This window comes from Lonchura striata, chromosome 21, assembly GCF_046129695.1.
Source record: "Lonchura striata isolate bLonStr1 chromosome 21, bLonStr1.mat, whole genome shotgun sequence".
NCBI lineage: Eukaryota > Metazoa > Chordata > Aves > Passeriformes > Estrildidae > Lonchura > Lonchura striata.
Window position 1 is genome coordinate 1,590,015 of NC_134623.1, and position 26,900 is coordinate 1,616,914.

The 26,900-nt window shown below is 60.3% G+C and overlaps 2 protein-coding genes across 2 annotated transcripts in view; both read left to right on the plus strand.

Moving 5' to 3' along the window:
- The first annotated feature begins 142 nt into the window (after window positions 1-142).
- MCOLN1 (mucolipin TRP cation channel 1) lies at window positions 143-14,444 on the plus strand. The gene is made up of 14 exons (XM_077787726.1): window positions 143-189; window positions 1,883-2,103; window positions 2,819-2,986; window positions 3,726-3,876; window positions 4,940-5,021; window positions 5,535-5,631; window positions 6,609-6,708; window positions 7,293-7,399; window positions 8,576-8,725; window positions 8,820-8,921; window positions 10,136-10,258; window positions 11,276-11,482; window positions 12,718-12,848; window positions 13,873-14,444. The coding sequence occupies exons 1-14, from the start codon at window positions 174-176 to the stop codon at window positions 13,907-13,909; spliced, it is 1,692 nt and encodes a 563-aa protein (XP_077643852.1). The 5' UTR covers window positions 143-173; the 3' UTR covers window positions 13,910-14,444.
- Window positions 14,445-15,772: 1,328 nt separating this feature from the next.
- DNMT1 (DNA methyltransferase 1) overlaps window positions 15,773-26,900 on the plus strand; it is a 35,086-nt gene continuing 23,958 nt past the window's right edge. Inside the window, exons 1-13 of the mRNA XM_077787709.1 lie at window positions 15,773-15,831; window positions 19,110-19,152; window positions 20,210-20,317; window positions 22,404-22,635; window positions 23,394-23,466; window positions 23,562-23,652; window positions 23,872-23,912; window positions 24,038-24,089; window positions 24,351-24,434; window positions 24,524-24,633; window positions 24,709-24,827; window positions 24,917-25,009; window positions 25,663-25,814. Of these exons, the coding sequence (XP_077643835.1) occupies window positions 15,773-15,831; window positions 19,110-19,152; window positions 20,210-20,317; window positions 22,404-22,635; window positions 23,394-23,466; window positions 23,562-23,652; window positions 23,872-23,912; window positions 24,038-24,089; window positions 24,351-24,434; window positions 24,524-24,633; window positions 24,709-24,827; window positions 24,917-25,009; window positions 25,663-25,814 (1,257 nt within the window). The remainder of the gene's footprint in view (window positions 15,832-19,109; window positions 19,153-20,209; window positions 20,318-22,403; window positions 22,636-23,393; window positions 23,467-23,561; window positions 23,653-23,871; window positions 23,913-24,037; window positions 24,090-24,350; window positions 24,435-24,523; window positions 24,634-24,708; window positions 24,828-24,916; window positions 25,010-25,662; window positions 25,815-26,900) is intronic.

Genomic DNA, 26,900 nt, shown 5'->3' on the forward strand with positions numbered 1-26,900 from the left:
ACTGGGAACACTGTGAGGAACTGGGAGCGAACCGCGCCCGGAGGCGGCAGTGGGCGGGGCCGGGGCGAGGGGCGGGGTTATGCAAATCCGATAGTCATCGCGCGCTGGGATTGGTGGGCGGGAGCAGCGCGGGGTTTGCCCGGTCACGTGAGGGGCGGGACGGGGTCGGAGCGATGGCGGCGGCGTCCGGTGAGGGGACCGGGAACGGGGACCGGGAACGGGGACCGGGAACGGGGACAGGGAACGGGGACCGGGAACGGGGACAGGGAACGGGGACAGGGAACGGGGAGCGGGACCGGGAACGGGGACCGGGAACGGGGACCGGGAACGGGGACGGGGACCGGGAATGGGGACCGGGAATGGGGACCGGGAACGGGAATGGGACCGGGAATGGGACCGGGAACGGGGACCGGGAACGGGAATGGGACCGGGAATGGGACCGGGAATGGGACCGGGAATGGGGACCGGGAACGGGAATGGGGACCGGGAATGGGGACCGGGAATGGGGAGCGGGAACGGGAACGGGAATTGGGACAGGGAACGGGAATGGAACCGGGAATGGGGACAGGGAACGAGGACGGGGAATCGGGACCGGGAATGGGACCGGGAATGGGGACAGGGAACGGGGACAGGAACCGGGAATGGGACCGGGAATGGGGACCGGGAACGGGGACAGGGACCGTGAATGAGAACGGGACAAGCGGGACACGAGGTCGGGATTACCGGGAACCGGCCGGGGTAGGGTTAACGGGTCCGGGGGGACACGGGGACAGCGGTGACACCGGGCACAGTGGGTCCGGAGTGGTGACACCGGGCACAGGGCACACCAGGCAGGGGGTGACACCGGGCAGGGTGGGCACCGGAGCGGTTACCGGGCACAGGGCACACCAGGCAGGGGGTGGCACCGGGCACAGCGGGTCCGGAGTGGTTACCGGGCACAGGGCACACCGGGCAGGGGGTGACACCGGGCACAGCGGGTCCGGAGTGGTTACCGGGCACAGGGCACACTGGGCAGGGGGTGACACCGGGCAGGGCAGGCACCGGAGCGGTTACCGGGCACAGGGCACACCGGGCAGGGGGTGACACCGGGCAGGGTGGGCACCGGAGCGGTTACCGGGCACACCGGGCAGGGGTGACACCGGGCACAGCGGGTCCGGAGCTGTTACTGGGCACAGGGCACACCGGGCAGGGGGTGACACCGGGCACAGGAGGTTGGGAGCGGTTACCGGGCACAGGGCACACCGGGCAGGGGGTGACACCGGGCAGGGCAGGCACCGGAGTGGTTACCGGGCACAGGGCACACCGGGCAGGGGGTGACACCGGGCAGGGTGGGCGCTGGAGCGGTTACCGGGCACAGGGCACACCGGGCAGGGGGTGACACCGGGCACAGCGGGTCCGGAGCTGTTACTGGGCACAGGGCACACCGGGCAGGGGTGACACCGGGCACAGCGGGTCCGGAGTGGTTACCGGGCACAGGGCACACCGGGCAGGGGGTGACACCGGGCACAGCGGGTCCGGAGCGGTGACACCGGGCACAGGGCACACCGGGCAGGGGGTGACACCGGGCAGGGTGGGCACCGGAGCGGTGACACCGGGCACACCGGGCAGGGGTGACACCGGGCAGGGTGGGCACCGGAGCGGTTACCGGGCACACCGGGCAGGGGTGACACCGGGCAGGGTGGGCACCGGAGCGGTGACACCGGGCACACCGGGCAGAGGGTGACACCGGGCACAGCGGGTCCGGAGCGGTGACACCGGGCACACCGGGCAGGGGTGACACCGGGCAGGGTGGGCACCGGAGCGGTGACACCGGGCACACCGGGCAGGGGTGACACCGGGCAGGGCGGGCACCGGACCGAGGTGACACCGCGGCTGTCCCCAGAGACCGAGCGGCTGCTGAGCCGCGGCCCCGGGTACGGCACGGCCGAGGCGGCGCCGGTCCCGGGAGCGGAGCAGGAGGAGGAGGAGCAGGAGGAGGAGGAGGAGCTGCGGCGCCGCCTCAAGTATTTCTTCATGAGCCCCTGCGACAAGTACCGCGCCCGCGGCAGGCGGCCCGTGAAGCTCGCGCTGCAGCTGGCCAAGATCGTCCTGGTCACCGTGCAGGTGGCACCGCGGGGTGGCACGGGGACAGCGGGGTGGCACAGGGGACAGGGAGAGGGGACAGCGAGTGGGGACAGTGGGGATGGCAGAGGGGACAGCGAGTGGAGACAGCGAGTGGGGACAGCGGGGTGGCACAGGGGTGGCACAGGGGACAGGGAGAGGGGACAGCGGGGTGGCACAGGGGACAGCGAGTGGGGACAGCGGGGTGGCAGAGGGGACAGCGGGGTGGCACAGGGGACAGGGAGTGAGGACAGCGGGGTGGCACAGGGGACAGTGGGGGTGGGCAGCAGGGATGGCCAGTGGGGACAGAGGGGAAGGGGCACGGGGACTTGGGGACAGCAGGGACAGTGGGGATGGCAGCACAAGGGGCTGGGACAGCAGGGAGGGGACACGGGGACATGGGGACACTGGGGAGGGGGCATGGGGACTTGGGGACAGCAGGGAGGGGACACAGGGACATGGGGACACTTTGAAGGGGACGCCGGAGTGTCCTGGGACAAAGCGTGGCAGCGTCACCGTGGTGGGACAGGGGCTGATGGCAGCGGTGGCCTTTGTCCCCAAGCATGGGGTGAAACACGGTGGTGTCACCAGGGTGGGACAGACCCTGACCGTGGTGGCCTTTGTCCCCAAGCATGGAGTGACACTGTTTTGGGGTGAAACACAGCAGTGTCACCACAATGGGACAGGTGGTGACAGAGGTGGTGGCCTTTGTCCCCAGCTGATCCTGTTCGGGCTCAGCAACCAGCTGGTGGTGGCCTTCAAGGAGGACAACACGGTGGCCTTCAAGCACCTGTTCCTCAAGGGCTACGAGGACGGCACCGATGACACCCAGGCCATCTACACCCGCGGGGACCTCCTGGAGCACCTGGACTTCGTCCTTGAGAAGGTGGCACGGGGACACCGGGAGGGCTTGGGGACATCGGAGGAGTTGGGGACACTGAGGTGGTGTGGGGACACTGGGGTGCCCCAGTGCCACCTCCAGCCTTGGTGGTTCTGTCCCCGCAGTACCTGGCTGTCCCCAATGAGACCCTGGGCCACCACGTTGCGGGGACACAGAGATGTTTTGGGATCATGGAGATGTTTTGGGGTCACAGAGATGTTTTAAGGCCATGGAGATGGTTTAGGACCATGGAGATGTTTTGGGGCCATGGAGATGGTTTAGGACCATGGTGATGATTGGAGCCAGGGAGATGTTTTGGGATCATGGAGATGTTTTGAGATCATGGGGACGTCTTGGGGTCACAGAGATGTTTTGGGATCATGGAAATGTTTTGGGGCCATGGAGATGTTTTGGGGTCACAGAGATGTTTTGAGGTCATGGGGATGTCTTGGGGTCACAGAGATGTTTTGGGGCCATGGGGTTGTTTTGGCCCATGGAGATGTTTTATGACCATGGGGATGTTTGGGGCCATCAAGATGCCACCCCAGCCCGTGTCCCTGTCCCCCAGTACCTGGCTGTCCCCAACAGGACCCTGGGCCACCACGTTGTGGGGACACAGATGTTTTGGGGTCACAGAGATGTTTGAAGGCCATGGTGATGTTTGGGACCATGGAGATGTTTTATGGCCATGGAGATGTTTGGGGCCATCAAGGTGCCACCCCAGCCCCGTGTCCCTGTCCCGCAGTACCTGGCTGTCCCCAACGAGACCCTGGGCCGCTACGCCTACGGTGGCACCGGGAGTGGCGCCGGGCTCCGGCTGTGCCAGCGCTTCTTCCGCAGGGGGGACATCGACCCCGGCAACGACACCTTTGACATCGACCCCAGCGTGGTCACCGGTGGGGTGTGGACTTGGGGTTGGGGTTTGGAGTTTGGGGTTGGGAGTTGGGTTTGGGATTTTGGATTGGATTTGGGGTTTGGGATTTGGGGTTCGGGTTTGGGTTTGGGGTTCGGGTTTGGGAGTTGAGGTTGGGCTTTGGGTTTGGGATTTTGGATTGGAGTTGGGTTTGGGACTTGGATGTGGGAGTTGGGATTTGGGGTTTGGGAGTTGGGGTTGGGATTTGGGTTTGGAGTTTTGGATTGGGTTTGGGAGTTGGGATTTGGGGTTTGGGAGTTGGGGGTTGGGATTTGGGGATTTGCGGTTTGGGATTTTGGACTGGAGTTGAGTTTGGGAGTTGGGATTTGGGGTTTGGGAGTTGGGTTTGGGGTTTGGGATTTGGGGTTTGGGAGTTGGGATTTGAGGTTTGGGAGTTGGGGTTGGGATTTGGGGGTTGGGATTTTGGATTGGAGTTGGGTTTGGGAGTTGGATTTGGGGTTTGGGGTTTGGTGTTTGGGGTTGGGATTTGGGGTTTGGAATGTGGGGTTGGCGTTTGGGATTTGGGATTGGTGTTTGGGAGTTGGGGTTGGATTTGGGGTTTGGTGTTTGGGGTTGGATATGAGGTTTGGGAGTTGGGATTGCAGTTTTGGGGTTGGGATTTGGGGTTTGGGATTTTGGGTTTGGATTTGGATTTGGGATGGTCCTGGAGCATTCCAAACAGTCTGGGCACATTTGGGGTTTGGGGTTTGGGATTTAGAGTTTGAGATTTAGGATTTGGGATTTGGGATTGTCCTGGAGCATTCCAAACAGTCCGGGCGTGTTTGGGATTTGGGGTGTGGGGTTTGGGATTTGGGATTTGGGATTTGGGATTTGGGATTTGGGGTTTGGGATTTGGGATTTGGCGTTTGGGATTTGGGGTTTGGGGTCTGGGATTTGGCGTTTGGGATTTGGGATTTGGGATTTGGGATTTGGGGTTTGGGATTTGGGATTTGGGGTTTGGGGTTTGGGATTTGGGATTTGGGGTTTGGGATTTGGGAAGCCCCGGGGGCTCTGGGCATTCCCTGACCCCAATCCCGACCCCACAGAATGTCTGGGGGTGCACCCCGGGGACCCCCGGCCGCCGGCGCTGGACGGCACCGACGGCAACTTCACCCTCCAGTTCCACAGGTAAACCCCAAAAACCCCAAAATTCCCCTCAATCCCACCCGGGGGTCATTGTAAACCCCAAAAACCCCAAAATTCCCCTAAATCCCACCCGGGGGTGATTGTAAACCCCAAAAACCCCAAAATTCCCCTAAATCCCACCCAGGGGTGATTGTAAACCCCAAAAACCCCAAAATTCCCCTCAATCCCACCCGGGGGTGATTGTAAACCCCCAAAACCCCAAAATTCGCCTAAATCCCACACGGGGGACCCCAAAAACCCCAAAATTCCCCTAAATCCCACCCGGAGGCATTTCCCCAAATCCCTGTCTGGGATTTTGGGGTGAAATTTTTCCTTTCCCGTGTTTTTTTGGGATTTTGGGGTCTCCTGGGGTGTTTTTTTTGGGATTTTGGGGTCTCCTGGGGTGTTTTTTTTTGGGGATTTTGGGGTCTCCTGGGTGGTGTTTTTTGGGATTTTGGGGTCTCCCAGGTGGTTTTTTTTGGGATTTTGGGTCTCCCGGGTGTTTTGTCCCCTCAGGCTGATCAATGTCACCGTGGAGTTCCAGCTCAAAGCCATCAACATCCAAACGCTGCTGAACCATGAGATCCCCGACTGCTACACCTTCAGTGTCACCGTGCGTGTCCCCACGTGTCCCCAAAGTGTCCCAAATTGTCCCCAGGTGTGCCCAGGTGTCCCCTGAGTGTCCCCAAGGGACCCCAAATCACCCCTGAGCGTCCCCAGATACCCCAAAGTGTCCCCAAAGTGTCCCCCAGGTGTCCCCAAATACCCCAAAGTGTCCCAAACTGTCCCCTGAGTGTGCCCTGGGTGTCCCCAAAGTGTCCCCAAGTGTCCCCCAATGACCCCTGAGCGTCCCCAAATATCCCAAAGTCTCCCAAGTGACATTGACAGTGACAGTGACAGTGACAGTGACAGTGACAATGAGTGAGAGCGACAGTGACAGTGACAATGACAGTGACAGTGACAATGACAGTGACAGTGACAATGAGTGACAGTGACAGTGACAATGACAATGACAATGAGTGACAGTGACTGTGACAGTGACAATGAATGACAGTGACTGTGACAGTGACAATGAGTGACAGCGACAGTGACTGTGACACTGACTGTCACATTGACAGTGACAATGACAATGCCAGTGACAGTGACAGTGAAAATGACAATGGCAGTGACAATGACAGTGACGGTGACAATGAGTGACAGTGACATTGACAATGACAGTGACATTGGCAGTGACAGTGACGACAATGACAGTTACAGTGACAATGAGTGACAGTGACAGTGACAACGACAATAACAGTGGCAGTGACAATGGCAGTGACAGTGACAGTGACAATGAGTGACAGTGACAGAATGACAGTGATGACGAAAATGACAATGACAGTGACAGTGACAATGGCAGTGACAGTGATATTGACAGTGACAGTGACGGCGACAGTGACAGAATGACGGTGACAATGACAATGACAGTGACAATGGCAGTGACAATGACAGTGACAGTGACAGAATAACAGTGACAATGAAAATGACAGTGATAATGACGGTGACAGTGACAATGGCAGTGACAGTGACAGTGCCACCCGGTGTCCCCAGGTCACGTTTGACAACAGCGCCCACAGCGGGCGGGTGCGGATCCGCCTGGACACCCACGCGGCCATCCGGGAGTGCCACCACCCCTCGCTGCCCGGCAGAGGTGACAGCGGGTGACAGCGGGTGACATTGGGCTGTTGGGGTGTCCCTGGGAGTGCCACCACCCTGCCACACCCAGCAGAGGTGACAATGGGTGACAATGGGTGACATTGGGCTGTGGGGGTGTCCCTGGGAGTGCCACCACCCTGCCACGCCCGGCAGAGGTGACAGCGGGTGACAGCGGGTGACATTGGGCTGTGGGGGTGTCCCTGGGAGTGCCACCACCCCTCGCTGCCCGGCAGAGGTGACAGCAGGTGACAGCGGGTGACAGCAGGCTGGGGGGGTGTCCCTGGGAGTGCCACCACCCTGCCACACCCAGCAGAGGTGACAGCGGGTGACAACGGGTGACATTGGGCTGTGGGGGTGTCCCTGGGAGTGCCACCACCCTGCCACACCCAGCAGAGGTGACAATGGGTGACAATGGGTGACAACAGGCTATGAGGGTATCCCTGGGAGTGCCACCACCCTGCCACACCCATCAGAGGTGACAATGGGTGACAGCGGGTGACAGTGGGCTGCAGGGGTGTCCCCGGGAGGTGACAAGAGGCCACGGGTGCCCCCCGGGGGTGCCCCGGGCTGTCCCCGCAGGTGACACCCCGCTGCGCCTGTCCTTCGACGTGCTGGTGACGGCCGTGTGCGCCCTGTCCCTGGTGCTCTGCGCCCGCTCCATCGCCCGCGGGCTGCTCCTGATGAGGGTGGGGCACGGGGGAATGGGGGGTTGGGGGGTTTGGGGGATTCTGGGGTTTGGGGAATGCGATTGATGGGATTTGGGGGATTCTGGGGGTTGGGGGGGTTTGGGGGATGGGGTTGATGGGGTTTGGGGGATTTTGGGGGGATTTGGGGGATTCTGGGGTTTGGGGGATGGGGTTGATGGGGTTTGGGGGATTTGGGGGATTTTGGGGGGATTTGGGGGATTCTGGGGTTTGGGGGATGGGGTTGATGGGATTGATGGGATTGATGGGATTTTATGGGGATGGAATGGAGTTGGATATGGATGGTGGGAGGCAGTTCAGCCGTTTCCTGTGAGGTGACAGTGACAACAACAATGACAGTGACAATGACACTGACAGTGACTGTGACTGTGACGGTGACACTGACACTGACAATGTCCCGCAGGAGTTCAGCCGGTTTCTGTGAGGTGACAGTGACAGTGGCAATGACACTGACAGTGACAATAACAATGACAGTGACAGTGACAACGCCCTGCAGGAGTTCAGCCGGTTCCTGTGAGGTGACAGTGACACTGACACTGACACTGACAATAACAGTGACAGTGACAATGTCCCTCAGGAGCTCAGCCATTTCCTGTGAGGTGACAGTGACAGTGACAGTGACAATGACAGTGACAGTGACAGTGACGGTGACAGTGACGGTGACAACTTCCCACAGGAATTCAGCCGTTTCCTGTGAGGTGACGGTGACACTGACACTGACACTGACAGTGACGGTGACAATTGGTGCCCCGCAGGAGTTCAGCCACTTCCTGTGAGGTGACGGTGACAGTGACACTGACGGTGACACTGACACTGACAGTGACGGTGACAATTGGTGCCCCGCAGGAGTTCAGCCGCTTCCTGTGAGGTGATGGTGACAGTGACAATGACACTGACAGTGACAGTGACGGTGACAGTGACGATGACAACGTCCCACAGGAATTTAGCCGGTTCCTGTGAGGTGACGGTGACACTGACACCGACAGTGACGGTGACAATTGGTGCCCCGCAGGAGTTCAGCCGGTTCCTGTGAGGTGACGGTGACACTGACACCGACAGTGACGGTGACAATTGGTGCCCCGCAGGAGTTCAGCCGCTTCCTGTGAGGTGATGGTGACAGTGACACTGACAGTGACGGTGACAATTGGTGCCCCGCAGGAGTTCAGCCGCTTCCTGCGCCGCCGCCGCGGCCTGGCCGTGTCGCTGTCGGACCGGCTGGAGTTCCTCAACGGGTGGTACCTGCTGCTGGTCACCAGCGACCTCCTCACCGTGCTGGGCACCGTGCTCAAGATCGGCATCGAGGCCAAGGTCAGCCCCGCGGGGGCGCCGCGCTGGGGACGGCGGCCGGGCGGCGTCACCGCCCCGGGGACGCGCTGGTGGCACCGTCCCCCTGTCCCCGCAGAACTTCTCGGGGTACGACGTGTGCAGCATCCTGCTGGGCACCTCGACGCTGCTGGTGTGGGTCGGCGTCATCCGCTACCTGACCTTCTTCCAGAAGTACAACGTGAGTGGCGCCCGTGTCACCCGTGTCGCCTGTGTCACCCGTGTCATCTGTGTCACCCGTGTCACCCATGTCATCTGTGTCACCCGTGTCATCTGTGTCACCCGTGTCACCCATGTCATCTGTGTCACCTGTGTAACCTGGGGACAGGGACAGGGACAAGGACAAGGTTGGGGTCAGCCGGTACCTGACCTTCTTCCAGAAGTACAACGTGAGTGACGCCTGTGTCACGCGTGTCACCTGTGTCACCCGTGTCACCTGTGTAATCTGGGGATAGGGACAGGGACAGGGACAGGGACAAGGTCGGCATCATCCGCTACCCGACCTTCTTCCAGAAGTACAACGTGAGTGACGCCCGTGTCACGTGTGTCGCCCGTATCACCCGTGTCACCCATGTCATCTCTGTCACCTGTGTCATCCGTGCCACCTGGGGACAGGGACAGGGACAGGGACAAGGTCGGGGTCAGCCGGTACCTGACCTTCTTCCAGAAGTACAATGTGAGGGACAGGGACATTTTCCCACCCTACATCCCCATTTTCCCACCCCAAATCCCCGTTTTCCCACCCCAAATCCCCGTTTTTCCCGATTTCCCCATTTTACGCCCCAGATCCTGATCGTGACGCTGCGCGTGGCGCTGCCCAACGTGATGTGCTCCCCACACGTGGATAACCCTATTTTCCCATCCCAAATCCCCATTTTCCCACCCCAAATCCCCGTTTTCCCACCCCAAACCCCTGTTTTTCCCACCCCAAACCCCTGTTTTTCCCGATTTCCCCGTTTCTCGCCCCAGATCCTGATCGTGACACTACATGTAGTGACCCCAACGTGATGTGCTCCCCACACGTGGATAACCCTATTTTCCCACCCCAAATCCCCATTTTCCCGCCCCAAATCCCTGTTTTTCCACCCCAAATCCCCATTTTCCCACCCCAAATCCCCATTTTCCCGCCCCAAGTCCCCATTTTCCCGTCCCAAATCCCCGTTTTCCTACCCCAAATCCCCGTTTTTCCCAATTTCCCCGTTTTTCGCCCCATATCCAGATCCTGACTCTACACGTGGTGACCCACAACGTGATGTGCTCTCCACACGTGGATAATCCCATTTTCCTGTCCCAAATCCCCATTTTCCCGCCCCAAATCCCCGTTTTCCCACCCCAAATCCCCGTTTTCCCACCCCAAACCCCCGTTTTTCCCGATTTCCCCGTTTTTCGCCCCAGATCCTGATCGTGACGCTGCGCGTGGCGCTGCCCAACGTGATGCGCTTCTGCTGCTGCGTGGCCGTGATTTACCTGGGCTACTGCTTCTGCGGCTGGATCGTGCTGGGCCCGCACCACGTCAAGGTGGCCATTCCCAAATTTCGGGTTTGGGGTTGGGAGATTCCCAAATTTCGGGTTTGGGGTTGGGAGAGTCCCAGATTTCAGTTTTGGGAGTTGGGATGTTCTCAAATCCCGGTTTTGGGATTGGGTTCCTTCTGAAATTCTGGGTTTTGGGGCTGGGAGATTCCCAAGTTCCATTTTAGGGGATTTGGATTCTTCCAAATTTCGGGTCTGGGGTTGGGAGATTCCCAAATTTCACTTTTGGGGGTTGGGATGTTCTCAAATCCCGGTTTTGGGGTTCGGTGCCTCCCTAAATCCACACATGAAATGCAGGTGACACAGGTGTGACACAGGTTTGACATGTGTGACAGGTGACACAGGGGTTACAGGTGACACAGGTGACACAGGTGTGACACGGGTTACAGGTGACACAGGTGACACAGCTGTGACACAGGGGTTACAGGTGTGACACAGGGGTTACAGGTGTGACACAGGTGACACAGGTGACACACAGGTGACACACAGGTGACACACAGGTGTGACCCGGGTGTCCCTCCACAGTTCCGCTCACTGTCCATGGTGTCCGAGTGTCTCTTCTCGCTGGTCAATGGTGACGACACAGGTGTGACACAGGGGTTACAGGTGTGACACAGGGGTTACAGGTGTGACACAGGTGACACAGGTGTCCCTCTGCAGTTCCGCTCGCTGTCCATGGTGTCCGAGTGTCTCTTCTCACTGGTCAATAGCGACAACACAGGTGTGACACAGGGGTTACAGGTGTGACACAGGTGACACAGGTGTCCCTCCGCAGTTCCGCTCGCTGTCCATGGTGTCCGAGTGTCTCTTCTCGCTGGTCAATGGTGATGACACAGGTGTGACACAGGGGTTACAGGTGTGACACAGGTGACACAGGTGTCCCTCCGCAGTTCCGCTCGCTGTCCATGGTGTCCGAGTGTCTCTTCTCACTGGTCAATGGTGACGACACAGGTGTGACACAGGGGTTACAGGTGTGACACAGGTGACACAGGTGTCCCTCCGCAGTTCCGCTCGCTGTCCATGGTGTCCGAGTGTCTCTTCTCGCTGGTCAATGGCGACGACATGTTCGCCACCTTCGCGGCGCTGCGGCCCAGCGGGGCGCTGGTGTGGCTCTTCAGCCAGGTGTACCTGTACTCCTTCAGCGCGCTCTTCATCTACATGGTGCTCAGCCTCTTCATCGCCCTCATCACCGGCTCCTACGACACCATCAAGGTCAGCGGCACCGGCGGCGCCGCGCCGGGGCGGGACGTCAGCAGTGTGACGTCACCGGTGGGCGTTATCACCTGGGTGTGTTATCTCACCTGTGTGATGTCACTGGTGTGCGTTATCACCTGGGGGTGACGTCACCGGTGGGCGTTATCACCTGGGGGTGATGTCACTGGTGGGCGTTATCACCTGGGTGTGTTATCTCACCTGTGTGACGTCACCAGTGTGTGTTTTCACCTGGGGGTGATGTCACTGGTGGGCGTTATCACCTGGGGGTGACGTCACCGGTGGGCGTTATCACCTGGGTGTGTTATCTCACCTGTGTGACGTCACCAGTGTGCGTTATCACCTGTGTGACGTCACCGGTGGGCGTTATCACCTGGGTGTGATGTCACCGGTGTGTATTATCACCTGGGCATGTTATCTCACCTGTGTGACGTCACCAGTGTGCGTTATCACCTGGGGGTGATGTCACTGGTGTGCATTATCACCTGTGTGACATCACCTGGGTGCATTATCTCCTGGGTGTGACGTCATCAGTGCGTTATCTGTGTGTGACATCACCTGGGTGTGATGTCACCTGTCCCCTGTGTCCCCTGTCCCCAGAACCAGTCCGAGGGTGACACCGCCGTGTCCCAGCTCCTGTCCCCTGTCCCCAGAACCAATCCGAGGGTGACACCGCCGTGTCCCAGCTCCTGTCCCCTGTCCCCAGAACCAGTCCGAGGGTGACACCGCCGTGTCCCAGCTCCTGTCCCCTGTCCCCTGTCCCCAGCACCAGTCCGAGGGTGACACCGCCGTGTCCCAGCTCCTGTCCCCTGTCCCCAGCACCAGTCCGAGGGTGACACCGCCGTGTCCCTGACCTGTCCCCTGTGTCCCCAGAACCAGTCCGAGGGTGACACCGCCGTGTCCCAGCTCCTGTCCCCTGTCCCCTGTCCCCAGAACCAATCCGAGGGTGACACCGCCGTGTCCCAGCTCCTGTCCCCTGTCCCCTGTGTGTCCCCAGAACCAGTCCGAGGGTGACACCGCCGTGTCCCAGCTCCTGTCCCCTGTGTCCCCAGAACCAGTCCGAGGGTGACACCGCCGTGTCCCAGCTCCTGTGTCCTGTGTCCCCTGTGTCCCCAGAACCAGTCCGAGGGTGACACCGCCGTGTCCCAGCTCCTGTCCCCTGTGTCCCCTGTGTCCCCAGAACCAGTCCGAGGGTGACACCGCCGTGTCCCAGCTCCTGTCCCCTGTGTCCCCAGAACCAGTCCGAGGGTGACACCGCCGTGTCCCAGCTCCAGGCCTTCATCGCGCAGTGCCGGGACAGCCCCGGCTCCGGAAAGTTCCGCCGGGGCAGCGCCGCCTCCTGCCCCACCATCTGCTGCTGCCCCCGGTCCGAAATTTGGGGCTTTTTGGGCTGTTTTGGGCTGTTTTGGGACACTTCAGGGGGTTTGGGAGGGGGATTTTGAGATATTTTGGGAGAGGCTTTGGGGGATTTTGGGACATTTTTGGGGGGGGTTTGGGATGTTTTCGGGGATTTTTGGGACGTTTCAGGGGATTTTGGGAGCATTTGGGGGGATTTTGGGGAGTTTTGGGGGGATTTGGGGACATTTCAGGCAGTTTTGGGACATTCTTGGGGGGGGTTGGGGGATTTTGGGACATTCTTGAGGGGGTTGGGGGGATTTTGGGACATTCTTGGGGGTTTTGGGGCATTTTGGGACATTCTTGGGGTTTTGGGGCATTTTGGGACTTTCTTGGGGGGGTTTTGGGGCATTTTGGGACATTCTTGGGGGGGGTTTGGGGCATTTTGGGGTCACCCCAAAGGAGGGGGGTCCTGGCTGGTTTGGGCTTGGTGTCACCTGGGGGATTCCAGCTGGGGGTGGGGGGGATGTGGGAGAATCCCAAATTATCCCAAAATCCAACCCCAAATGACCCCAAAATCCAACCCCAAATGACCCCAAAATCCAGCCCCAGATGCCCCAAAAATTTGGCCCCCAAATGACCCCAAAATTTGGCCCCAAATGCCCCCAAAATCCACCCCTAAATGACCCCAAAATCCATCCCTAAATGACCCCAAAATCCAGCCCCAAATGACCCCATATGACCTCAAAATCCAACCCCAAAATGACCCTAAATAACCCCAAAATCCAGCCTAAAATGACTCCTAAATAGAGCCCCAAATGCCCCAAATGACCCCAAAATTTGGCCCCCAAATGACCCAAGAATCCAGTCCTAAAATGACCCCAAATGTCCCCAAAATCCATCCCCAAATGACACCAAAATGACCCCAAATCCAGCCTGTCCCCGGGATTTTGGGGTCCCCCCTCCCCTCCTGGAATCTTTGGGATCCGGGGGGGTTTCCCTGGGGTCCTGCCCCCCAAAATCCGCTAAAAATCCCCAAAATTGTGTCCCCACAGGGCCCCCGCGCAGGACAACGCGCTCCTGGTGAACTGAAGGGACACCGAGGGGACACCCCAAAAACCCCCAGCTTTTAATTTATTTTATTTTATTTCATTTTATTTTATTTCATTTCATTTTCTGCTTTTACCTGCCCGGGACTCCAAATTTGGGACCCCCAGGATGGATTTTGGGGGGGGGGGACGACTTTGTGGTTCCCAGATCCAGTCCTGGGGACATTTTGGGACCCCCTAAATCCATTTTTGGGGTTAAATTTGGAATCCTGGGACCCCCAAAATCCATTCTTGGGGACATTTTGGGAACCCAGCTTATTTTTTGGGGACACCTCCATTTTTGGGGTTGGCAGTCCATTTTCGGGGACATTTGGGGACCCCCCAAATCTGGTTTTGGGGACACTTTGGGACCCCCTGATTCTATTTTGGGGGTAAATTTGGAACCTTGGCACCCCCAAATCTCTTTTCGGGGACACTTCGGGACCTCGTCCCCATCCTCGGGGTCACCGGAGCGGTGCTGGCCGGACCCAAAATTGTCCCTTTTCACCCCAAAATGGGGCAATAAAGGTGACCTGGGACACGAGGGCTCTGTGGTGACAATGGGGACACCCTGGGGGTGGCACCCAGGGGTGGCCTTGGGGACACCCCCATCCCTATCATGGTACAGCCCTGGGAGAATGTTCCCCCCCTCTCCCCGCACAGTGGTACAGCCCATCCCCCCTCCCCTCAGTGGTACGACCCACTTAAGGGTTCCCCCCCTCCCCATGCTGTGGTACGCCCCACACACTCCCCCCTGCGCCCAAAGTGGTACCTCCCATGTCAGCTGCCTCCCCCCATCTCTCAGTGGTATCTCCCATCTCCCCTCAATGGTACCTCCTGCCTCCCCCCATTTCTCTCAATGGTATCTCCCACTCCCCTCAGTGGTACCTCCCGCCTCCCCCCGTCTCTCAGTGGTACCTCCCATCTCCCCTCAGTGGTACCTCCCGCCTCCCCCCGTCTCTCAGTGGTACCTCCCACTCCCCTCAATGGTACCTCCCGCCTCCCCCCGTCTCTCTCAGTGGTACCTCCCACTCCCCTCAGTGGTACCTCCCGCCTCCCCCCGTCTCTCTCAGTAGTATATCCCATCTCCCCTCAGTGGTACCTCCCATCTCCCCCCATTTCTCTCAGTGGTACCTCCCACTCCCCTCAGTGGTACCTCCCGCCTCCCCCCGTCTCTCTCAGTGGTATCTCCCATCTCCCCTCAGTGGTACCTCCCGCCTCCCCCCATCTCTCAGTGGTACCTCCCACTCCCCTCAATGGTACCTCCCGCCTCCCCCCATCTCTCAGTGGTACCTCCCACTCCCCTCAATGGTACCTCCCGCCTCCCCCCATCTCTCAGTGGTACCTCCCACTCCCCCCTCACTCTCCGTTTCCCCCCTTGAGGCCTCCCCGTTCCCCCCCCGCCGCCTCTCCCGGTTCCTCCCCGACCCCTCCGTTTCCCCCCGGTCCCCGCCGATCCCCTGCGGCTTCCCCCGGCCCGGCGGTCCCGCCGCCGCCCGCGCCGTCCCCCCCGCTGGCGGCATGGTGCGCGCCGGCTCCCCCCGCGCGGTGGTCGGCGCCGCCCCGCGCCCGCCGCTGGTTTCCGCGCGAAGCCGCTCCCGGTGCCGCCGCGCCGGGCCCCGCTGCCGGCCCCGCTCCCGGCCCCGCTCCGGGCCCCGCTCCCGGTGCTGCCGCGCCGGGCCCCGCTGCCGGCCCCGCTCCGGGCCCCGCTGCCGGTGCTGCCGGCCCCGCTCCCGGTGCCGCTGCCGGTGCCGCCGCTCCGGGCCCCGCTGCCGGTGCCGCTCCGGGCCCCGCTGCCGGTGCCGCTGCCGGTGCCGCTCCCGGTGCCGCCGCTCCGGGCCCCGCGCCCGCCCCCGGCCCGCTCCCGATGCCCGCCCGCGCCGCGCCGCTGCCGCCCGCCCCGCTGCCCGCCGAGCTGCGCCGACGGTGAGTCCCGGCCGGGAGGCGGGAGCCAGGCGGGAGAGAGGCCCCGCTCGCACGGACCGCAGAGACCTCAGAGACCTCAGAGACCCGCAGAGACCCTCAGAGACCCTCACAGCCCTTAGAGACCTCAGAGACCCGCAGAGACCCTCAGAGCCCCTCACAGCCCTTAGAGACCTTAGAGACCCTCAGAGCCCCTCACAGCCTTCACAGCTCTCGGAGCCCTCACAGCCCCTCACAGATCTCAGAGCCCTCAGAGACCCTCAGAGACTCTCAGAGCCCTCAGAGCCCTTCACAACTCTCAGAGCCCTTCACAGCCTTCAGAGACTCTCAGAGCCCCTCACAGACCTTAGAGCCCCTCACAGCCCCTTGGTGCCCCTCGCAGACCTCACAACCTCTCAGAGCCCCTCACAGACCTCAGAGATCTTAGAGCCCCTCACAGACCTTAGAGCCCTTAGTGCCCCTCACAGCCTTCAGAGCCCTCACAGCCCCTCACAGACCTCGGAGCCCCTCGCAGACCTCAAAACCTCTCAGAGACCCTCACAGCCCCTCAGAGCCCTTAGAGCTCCTCACAGCCTTCACTGCTCTCTGAGCCTTCACAGCCCTTAGAGCCCCTCACAGACCTTGGAACCTCTCAGAGCCTTTAGAACTCACAGCCCCTCAGAGCCTTTCAGGGTGTGCCCAGAGCCTGCCCAGTATGGGCTGAGGGCCACCAGAATGGGCTGAGGGCCACCAGGGAGGGCTGAGGGCCACCAGGATGGGCTGAGGGTCACCAGGATGGGCTGAGGGTCTCCAGGATGGGCTGAGGGTCACCAGGATGGGCTGAGGGCCACCAGGATGGGCTGAGGGCCACCAGGATGAGCTGAGGGTCTCCAGGATGGGCTGAGGGCCACCAGGATGGGCTGAGGGTCACCAGGATGGGCTGAGGGTCACCAGGATGAGCTGAGGGTCTCCAGGATGGGCTGAGGGTCACCAGGATGGGCTGAGGGTCACCAGGATGGGCTGAGGGTCACCAGGGAGGGCTGAGGGCCACCAGGATGGGCTGAGGGTCTCCAGGGAGGGCTGAGGGCCACCAGCCCTGGCAGTGACACCTCTTCATGTCACTGACACCCCCTCAGTGTCACTGAAACCCCCCAAAAAGCACTGACCCCCCCAGGACCGGGCTGTGCCCCCTGCCCCAGCATCACCCTGCACTGACAGAACCCCCCAAAATTACCCTGACTCCCTCAGGACTGCCCTGACACCCCCAGAACCACCAAAAGTGCCCTGAATCCCCCCAAAATTACCCTGAACCCCCCTCACAGAACTGCCCTGATGCCCCTGGACCCCTCAAAATTACCCTGATCCCCCCCAAAGTGCCCTGATCCCCCCAAAATTACCCTGATGCCCCTCCCAGAACTGCCCTGATGCCCCTGGACCCCTCAAAATTACCCTGATCCCCCCAAAAGTGCCCTCCCTCTGCAGTGACCCCCCCCCATATTTTGGGGGCCCCCCTCCAGCCCAGGACCCCCGACCCTCCCCTCCCGCAGTTTTGGGGTGCCCACGTGGCCCGGCCGGGTCCCCGCCAGGGATTTTTGGGGTGGGAGGGGTGTCAGATTTCGGGGTGACCCCGGTGGGAATTGTCCCTGTGCCCCCCAAACCCCCTCCTGTGCCCCCAGCCCGGGCAGGAAGGGGCCCCAAACCCCTCCCCCGCTTCCGGCGCGGTGCCCGCGCTGTCCCCAAGGTCCCCGTGGCTGTCCCCGAACCCGGGGGACCCCCCAGAATCCCCCAAAACCCCCCCAAATCCTGCGGGAAAAGGGAAGAGGGAAGTGGGGGTGGCACCGGAGCGGTGCTGGGGTGGGACAGGGGGGCCTGGAGGGTGGCATGGGGACAGGAGCCACCCTGAGGGGACAGGAGCCACTCCTAGAGGGGACAGGAGCCACTCCTAGAGGGGACAGGAGCCATCCTGGGGGGGACAGGAGCCACCCTGAGGGGACAGGAGCCACTCCTGGGGGACAGGAGCCACTCCTGGGGGGGACAGGAGCCATCCTGGGGGACAGAAGCCACTCCTAGAGGGGACAGGAGCCACCCTGAGGGGACAGGAGCCACTCCTGGGGGGGACAGGAGCCACCCTGAGGGGACAGGAGCCATCCCGGGGGGGACAGGAGCCACCCCGAGGGGACAGGAGCCACCCCGAGGGGACAGGAGCCATCCTGGGGGGGACAGGAGCCACTCCTGGGGGGGACAGGAGCCACCCCCAGGGGACAGGAGCCACCCTGAGGGGACAGGAGCCACTCCTAGAGGGGACAGGAGCCACTCCTGGGGGACAGGAGCCACCCTGAGGGGACAGGAGCCACCCCGAGGGGTCAGGAGCCACTCCTAGAGGGGACAGGAGCCACCCCGAGGGGTCAGGAGCCACTCCTAGAGGGGACAGGAGCCACCCCGAGGGGACAGGAGCCACCCCGAGGGGACAGGAGCCATCTTGGGAGACAGGAGCCATTCCAGAGGGTCCCATCCCAAATCCCAGTGGATGGGACATTCCCAGGGAATGGCCGTGGCACATGAGGGGTCCTGACCCCTGTCCTGACCCCATCCTGGGGGTCCTGACCCCAATCCCGGGGTCCTGACCCCAATCCTGGGGTCCTGACCCCAATCCCGGGGTCCTGACCCCAATCCTGAGCTCCTGACTCCAATCCTGATGGTCCTGACCCCAATCCTGGGGGTTCCTGATCCCATTCCAGGGTTCTGACCCCAATCCCGGGGTCTTGACCCAATCCTGGGGGTCCTGACCCCAATCCCGGGGTCTTGACCCAATCCTGGGGGTCCTGACCCCAATCCCGGGGTCCTGACCCCAGTCCTGATGGTCCTGACCCAATCCTCATGGTTCTGACCCCAATCCTGGAGTTCTGATCCCAATCCTGATGGTCTTGACCCAAATCCTGGGGTTCTGATCCCAATCCTGGGGTTCCTGACCCCATTCCAGTGTTCCTGTCCCCACTCCCGGGCTCCTGTCCCCACTCCCGGGTTTCTGTCCCCAATCCCGGCATTCCCGAGGCTCCCAGCCCCACATCCTGCTGAATGTCCCCAATCCTGGGACATTCCTGGTGGCACCAGAGGTGTCCCTGTCCCCCCCCATCCCCTCCCCTCTGGAATTCCCCCATTCCTGGCTGTCCGTGCCACTGTCCCCTCTGGAGCCATGTCCCTTTGTCCCTTGTCCCTGTCCCCTCTGGAGCCACCCCGCCGTGTCCCTCTGTCCCCTCCCTGGGTGTCCCCACCCCCCGGTGACCCCGGCTCTGTCCCCCCAGGCTGCAGGACTTGGAGCGGGATGAGGAGAACCTGGGAGAGAAGGTGAGTCCTGGAATGTCCCCGGTGTCACCTGGGCTGTCCCTGTGTCCCCCTGTGTCCCCTGTGTCCCCCTGTGTCCCTCTGTGTCCCCCTGTCCCCCCCGTCTCCCCACAGGCAGTGTCCCCTCGGTGCCCCACCTTGTCCCCATGGGAAGTCCTCCTGTGCCCCACAATGTCCCCACGCTGTCCCCTCCATCTTCTGTCCCCTCTGTCCTCACATTGTCCCCTCTGTCCCTGCTGCCCCCATGGTGTCCCCAATGCCCCCACGCTGTCCCAAATGTCCCCAGTGTCCCCAGTGTCCCTGCCATGTCCCCAGTGTCCCTGCCATGTCCCCAATGTCCCCAGTGTCCCCAGTGTCCCCAGTGTCCCTGCCATGTCCCTGCCATGTCCCAATGTCCCCAGTGTCCCTGCCGTGTCCCCAGTGTCCCCAGTGTTCCTGCCATGTCCCTGCCATGTCCCCAATGTCCCCAATGTCCCCAGTGTCCCTGCCATGTCCCCAATGTCCCCAGTGTCCCCGATGTCCCCAGGAGAGCGTCCAGAAGAAGCTGAGCCTCATCCACGGCTTCCTGTCCCTGATGTCCCCATTGTGTCTCCTCCATCCCCAGTGTCCCCACGCTGTCCCCAGTGTCCCTGCCGTGTCCCCAGTGTCCCTGCCATGTCCCCAATGTCCCTGCCATGTCCCCGATGTCCCCAGGAGAGCGTCCAGGAGAAGCTGAGCCTCCCACAGCTTCCTGCCCCCGATGTCCCCATTGTGTCCCCTCCATCCCCAGTGTCCCCACGCTGTCCCCAGTGTCCCTGCCATGTCCCCAGTGTCCCCAGTGTCTCCAGTGTCCCTGCCATGTCCCCGATGTCCCCAGGAGAGCGTCCAGGAGAAGCTGAGCCTCATCCACAGCTTCCTGCCCCCGATGTCCCCATTGTGTCCCCTCCATCCCCAGTGTCCCCACGCTGTCCCCAGTGTCCCTGCCGTGTCCCCAGTGTCCCTGCCATGTCCCAATGTCCCCAGTGTCCCTGCCGTGTCCCCAATGTCCCCAGTGTCCCTGCCATGTCCCCGATGTCCCCAGGAGAGCGTCCAGGAGAAGCTGAGCCTCATCCACGGCTTCCTGCAGGCCGAGGTGCAGCTGCAGCTCAGCGAGCTCGAGGCCAAACTGCGCCGCGAGGAGCTCTCCGAGGTGAGACCCCAAAACCTGGGATCCAGCAGAAAACACCCGGAAAATCCTGGGAAAACCCGGGGATTGGGGTAAAACACCCGGAAAACCCCGGGAAAACACCAGGATTTGGGGGAAAACACACAGGAGACTTCAGGAAAACACCAGGATTTGGGATAAAACACCCAGGAAACTCTGGGAAAACACCAGGATTGGGGATAAAACACCTGGATTGGGGATAAAACCTGGAAAATCTTGGGAAAACTCTGGGATTTCAGATAAAACAGCGAGATTAGGGATAAAAGAGCAGAATTTGGGATAAAGCCCCAGGAAACTGGGAAGATCCTGGGATTCTGGCTCAGCCCCCACTTTCTTGTGGGATTTGGGATCACACCCCAGGATTTGGGCTCAGCTCCCGTTTCCCTGTGGGATTTGGGATCATGCCCCAGGATTTGGGCTCAGCCCCCTTTCCCTGTGAGATTTGGGCTCAGCCCCCATTTCCCTCTGGGATTTGGGATCCCAGCCCGGCGTTCAGGCTCAGCCCCCGTTTCCCCGTGGGATTTGGGCTCAGTCCCCATTTCCCCGTGGGATTTGGGATCCCAGCCCGGGGTTCAGGCTCAGCCCCCATTTCCCTGTGAGATTTGGGCTCAGCCCCCATTTCCCTCTGGGATTTGGGATCCCAGCCCGGGGTTCAGGCTCAGCCCCCGTTTCCCCGTGGGATTTGGGCTCAGTCCCCATTTCCCCGTGGGATTTGGGATCCCAGCCCGGGGTTCAGGCTCAGCCCCCATTTCCCTGTGAGATTTGGGCTCAGCCCCCATTTCCCTCTGGGATTTGGGATCCCAGCCCGGGGTTCAGGCTCAGCCCCCGTTTCCCCGTGGGATTTGGGCTCAGTCCCCATTTCCCTGTGGGATTTGGGATCCCAGCCCGGGGTTCAGGCTCAGCCCCCATTTCCCTGTGGGATTTGGGATCCCAGCCCGGGGTTTGGGCTCAGCCTCCATTTCCCCGTAGGATTTGGGATCCCAGCCCAGGGTTCGGGCTCAGCCCCCATTTCCCTCTGGGATTTGGGATCCCAGCCCGGGGTTCAGGCTCAGCCCCCGTTTCCCCGTGGGATTTGGGCTCAGTCCCCATTTCCCCGTGGGATTTGGGATCCCAGCCCAGGATTCAGGCTCAGCCCCCATTTCCCTGTGGGATTTGGGATCCCAGCCCGGGGTTTGGGCTCAGCCCCCGTTTCCCCGTGGGATTTGGGATCCCAGCCCGGGATTCAGGCTCAGCCCCCATTTCCCTGTGGGATTTGGGATCCCAGCCCAGGATTTGGGCTCAGCCCCCATTTCCCCTTGGGATTTGGGATCCCAGCCCGGGATTTGGGCTCAGCCCCCATTTCCCCTTGGGATTTGGGATCCCAGCCCGGGATTTGGGCTCAGCCCCCATTTCCCCGTGGGATTTGGGCTCAGCCCCCGTTTCCCCGTGGGATTTGGGATCCCAGCCCAGGATTTGGGCTCAGCCCCCATTTCCCCGTGGGATTTGGGATCCCAGCCCAGGGTTCAGGCTCAGCCCCCGTTTCCCTGTGGGATTTGGGATCCCAGCCCAGGATTCAGGCTCAGCCCCCATTTCCCCGTGGGATTTGGGATCCCAGCCCAGGATTCAGGCTCAGCCCCCATTTCCCTCTGGGATTTGGGCTCAGCCCCCATTTCCCTCTGGGATTTGGGATCCCAGCCCGGGGTTCAGGCTCAGCCCCCATTTCCCCGTGGGATTTGGGATCCCAGCCCGGGGTTCAGGCTCAGCCCCCATTTCCCCGTGGGATTTGGGCTCAGTCCCCGTTTCCCCGTGGGATTTGGGATCCCAGCCCGGGATTTGGGCTCAGCCCCCATTTCCCCGTGGGATTTGGGATCCCAGCCCGGGATTTGGGCTCAGCCCCCGTTTCCCTGTGGGATTTGGGATCCCAGCCCGGGATTCAGGCTCAGCCCCCGTTTCCCCGTGGGATTTGGGCTCAGTCCCCATTTCCCCGTGGGATTTGGGATCCCAGCCCGGGGTTCAGGCTCAGCCCCTGTTTCCCGTGGGATTTGGGATCCCAGCCCGGGGTTCAGGCTCAGCCCAGGTGCTCCCCTCCCAGGAGCGCTACCTGGCCAAGGTGAAGGCGCTGCTGCGCCAGGAGCTCTCGGCCCCCAATGGCTCCGGGGGCCCCAACCCCAACGGGTGCCCCGGGCACGGCGCCTCCGGCAGCGACGAGGACGAGGACGGCGCCATGGAGCTCGAGGAGGGGCTGGCAGCGTCCTCGTCGCCGTCCTGCTCCGGCCCCCGGGCGCGGAAATCCCGCAGGAGCCGCTCCAACGGCGACGCCAAAAGTAAGGATTTGGGGTTTCTGGGGGGTTTTTGGGGTGTAAATGGGGGCTCTGGCGGGTGGGGAGGGGCCATTGGGGTGGAGAGGGGGGATCCCTCAGGAAGGGTTTTTGGTCTCCTGGTTTTGGGGTGTGGCATTTCCCACGGGGATCAAGAACTGGGGTTCCCTTGGGAAGGGTTTTGGGGTCTCCTCTGGAAGGGTTTTGGGGGTGTGACAATTCCCATGGGGATCAAGAACTGGGGTTCCCTTGGGAAGGGTTTTGGCGTCTCCTCTGGAAGGGTTTTGGGGTCTCCTGGCCCTGGGGTGTGACAATTCCCATTGGGATCAAGAGCTGGGATCCCCTTGGGAAGAGTTTTGGAGTCTCCTCACCATGGAATGTGACAATTCCTCTTGGGATTGAGGGCTGGGATCACCTTCGGAGGGGTTTTAGGGTCTCCTCAGGAAGGGTTTTGGGGTCTCCTGGTTTTGGGGTGTGACAATTCCCATTGGGGTCAAGAGCTGGGATCCCCTTGGGAGGGGTTTTGGGGTCTCCTCAGGAAAGATTTTAGGGTCTCCTGACTTTGGAATGCAATGATTCCCATTGGGATCCCCTTGGGAAGGGTTTTGGGATCTCCTCACCGTGGAATGTGACAATTCCCATTGAGGGCTGGGATCCCCTTGGGAAGGGTTTTGGGGTCTCCTCAGGAAGGGTTTTGGGGTCTCCTGGCCTTGGGCTGTGACAATTCCCGTTGGGATTTGGGATCCGTCGTGGTTTTCCCGCAGAGTCTCCGGCCAGCTCCCGCGTCACCCGCAGCTCCGGCCGGCAGCCGTCCATCCTCAGCTTCCTGTCCAAAGGGTCAGTAGGAAGGGTCACCCTCCTCTTCCTCATCCCCCCACCATCCCAAACCCTTCCTGTTCCCCCAAAAATCCCATCCCGGATCCATCCCGCAGGTCCAACAAGCGGAAATCCGAGGAGGTCAACGGGGAGGTGAAGCCGGAGCTGATGAACGTGGAGAAGGAGGAGGAGGAGCTGGAGGAGAAGGTCGGTGGTGACATCCCAGACCCGTCATGGGTCAGTTTTGGGGTGATTTCCCGGGATTTTGGTCAGTGGTGACATCCCAGACCTGTCATGGGTCATTTTTGGGGTGATTTCCCAGGATTTTGCTCTGTTGTGACATCTGGGGGGATCTCCTGGGATTTTGGCCTTGCTGGGATTGCATTTTCCTGCTCCTTTTCCCATTTTTTTTGCCTTTTTCTCCAGGATCAAGATGAGAAAAGGATGAAAATGGAAACCAAAGATGGGTGAGGAAAAGGGGGGACATCCCTGGGGACATCCCTGGCCGGGGCCGTGTCCCGGTGACGGTGACAATGACAACGATGACGTCACTGCTCCTTCCTCATCCCAGGATTTCATTTTTCCCTCCCAGGTCGGAAATCAAAGATGAAATCCCTCAGTTTAAAATCACTGCTCCTGCTAAAGTAAGTCCCTCCTCATTCCAGCTTTTTTTGGGATTTCTTAATCCCTTAAAACTCCTGAATTTTAGGGTTTTTTGGGACGAGTTGATTATTCCAAAGGCCGGATTATCCTATGGGAATAAAAGCCCATTTCCAGCCAGTTCAGCTTCTCAAAACCGAACAGCCGGGGCTGGTTCTGATGGCAAACCCTGAATTTTGCCAAAATCCGGGATAATTCCAGGAATAACTTTGGGAAAAGCTGACTCTCCCTCCCCTCTCCCACAGACCACCCCCCCAAAATGCCTCGACTGCCGGCAGTACCTGGATGACCCCGACCTCAAATTCTTCCAAGGGGACCCCGACGACGCCGTAAGGGATCCAAACCCTCCTTCCCCGAGCTCGGGAAAAGCAGGAATGTCCGTTAATCCCATTTTGGGGGTTTTTTTCCCCAAATCCAGCTGGAGGAGCCGGAGATGCTGACGGACGAGCGCTTGTCCATCTTCGACGCCAACGAGGACGGCTTCGAGAGCTACGAGGACCTCCCCCAGCACAAAGTCACCTCCTTCAGGTGAGACCCCGGGGAAATTCCCGCTGGAATTCCCTCTGGAATTCCCTCTGGAATCATGGCCCACACCCTTGGCAGCGTTTATGACAAGAGGGGACATCTCTGTCCCTTCGACACCGGCCTCATCGAGAGGAACATCGAGCTCTACTTCAGCGGCGTCGTCAAACCCATCTACGACGACAACCCCTGCCTGGACGGTGAGGAAACGCCCGGAATTCCGGGGGATTTCGGGATTCCCACCTGGGAATTGTCCGGATTTGGTTGGTTTTTTTTGTTGGCTTGGCAGGTGGGGTGAGAGCCAAGAAGTTGGGGCCCATCAACGCCTGGTGGATCACGGGCTTCGACGGCGGCGAGAAGGCGCTGATCGGCTTCAGCACGGGTGAGGAGGAGCTCTGAGGGGAGTTTTGGGGAATTTGGGGTTGGTTTTGGGTTAATTTGGGCTTTTACCGAGGATTTTTTTGGGGGGAGCTTTCAGGGTTTTTGCCCTTTCCCTCCTTTTTCTCCCTTCTCCTTTTTTTTCCTTTTCTACCCCTTTCCTCCTTTGTTTTTCTGTTTTTTTATCTTTTTCCTCCTTCTTTTTTCTTTATTTTTCTGGTCTTTTTTTTTTTTGTTTTTTCTTCTTATTTTCTCTTTTTTCTCTGTCTTTTTTCCATAATTTCTCTGATTTTTCTTCTCTTTTCATCTTTTTCCTTCTTGCTCTTTCCTTCTCTTTCCTCTTTTGTCCTGCTCTTTTCCCCTTTATTTTCTTTTTTCTCTTTTCCTTTCTCTTTCTTTTCTTTCTCTTTTCTCATTCTTCCTGCTGTTCCCCTCTTTATTTTCTTTTTTCCTTTTTCTTTCTTCTCTTTCATTCATTTTTCTCCTACTTCTTGCTCTTTCTCTCTATTTTCTTTCTTCCTCTTTTTTCCTTCCCTTTTCCCTTCTTCTTTCCTTTATTTTTTCTCTCTTTTTCCTTCTCTTTTCTTTTCCCTTCTCCTTTTTCCTCATCTTCCCCCTTTTTTCCCCAAAATCCCACCGTTGTGGGGCCGTTCCCAGCCTTTGCCGACTACATCCTGATGGAGCCGAGCGAGGAGTACGCGCCCACCTTCGCGCTGATGCAGGAGAAGATCTACATGAGCAAGATCGTGGTGGAGTTCCTGCAGAACAACCGCCACGTCAGCTACGAGGACCTGCTCAACAAGATCGAGGTGACAGCGCCAGTGTCACCTCCCCGCGGTGTCACCTCCCCGCGGTGTCACCTCCCTGCGGTGTCACCTCTCCACTGTGTCACCTCCCCGCGGTGTCACCTCCCTGCGGTGTCACCTCCCCGCGGTGTCACCTCCCTGTGGTGTCACCTCCCTGCGGTGTCACCTCCCCGCGGTGTCACCTCCCTGCGGTGTCACCTCCCAACCATCCCCAACCATCCCCAACCATCCCCAACCATCCCAAACCATCTCCAACCCTTCCCAACCATCCCCAACCTTCTCAACCCTTCCCAACCATCCCCAACCATCCCAACCCATCCCCAACCCTTCCCATGCATCCCCAACCATCTCCAACCCTTCCCAACCATCTCCAACCCTTCCCAAGCCTTCCCAACCATCCCCAACCATCCCCAACCTTCTCAACCCTTCCCAACCATCCCCAACCATCCCCAACCTTCTCAACCCTTCCCAACCATCCCCAACCCTTCCCAACCATCCCCAACCCTTCCCAACCCTTCCCAACCATCTCCAACCCTTCCCAACCATCCCCAACCCTTCCCAACCCTTCCCAACCCTTCCCAACCCTTCCCAACCCTTCCCAACCATCCCCAACCCTTCCCAACCATCCCCAACCCTTCCCAACCATCCCCAACCCTTCCCAACCCTTCCCAACCATCCCCAACCCTTCCCAACCCTTCCCAACCATCCCCAACCCTTCCCAACCATCCCCAACCATCCCCAACCCTTCCCAACCATCCCCAACCCTTCCAACCCTTCCCAACCATCCCAAACCCTTCCAACCCTTCCCAACCCTTCCCAACCATCCCCAACCATCCCCAACCATCTCCAACCCTTCCCAACCATCCCCAACCCTTCCCATGCATCCCCAACCATCCCCAACCCTTCCCAACCATCCCCAACCATCCCCAACCATCCCCAACCATCCCCAATCATCTCCAACCCTTCCCAACCATGCCAAACCATCCCCAACCATTCCAAACCTTGGTGTCCCTGGAATGGGTGATCTGGAGAGGGGTCAGTGACCATCCCCAACCATTTCCAACCATCTCAACCCTTCCCAACCCTTCC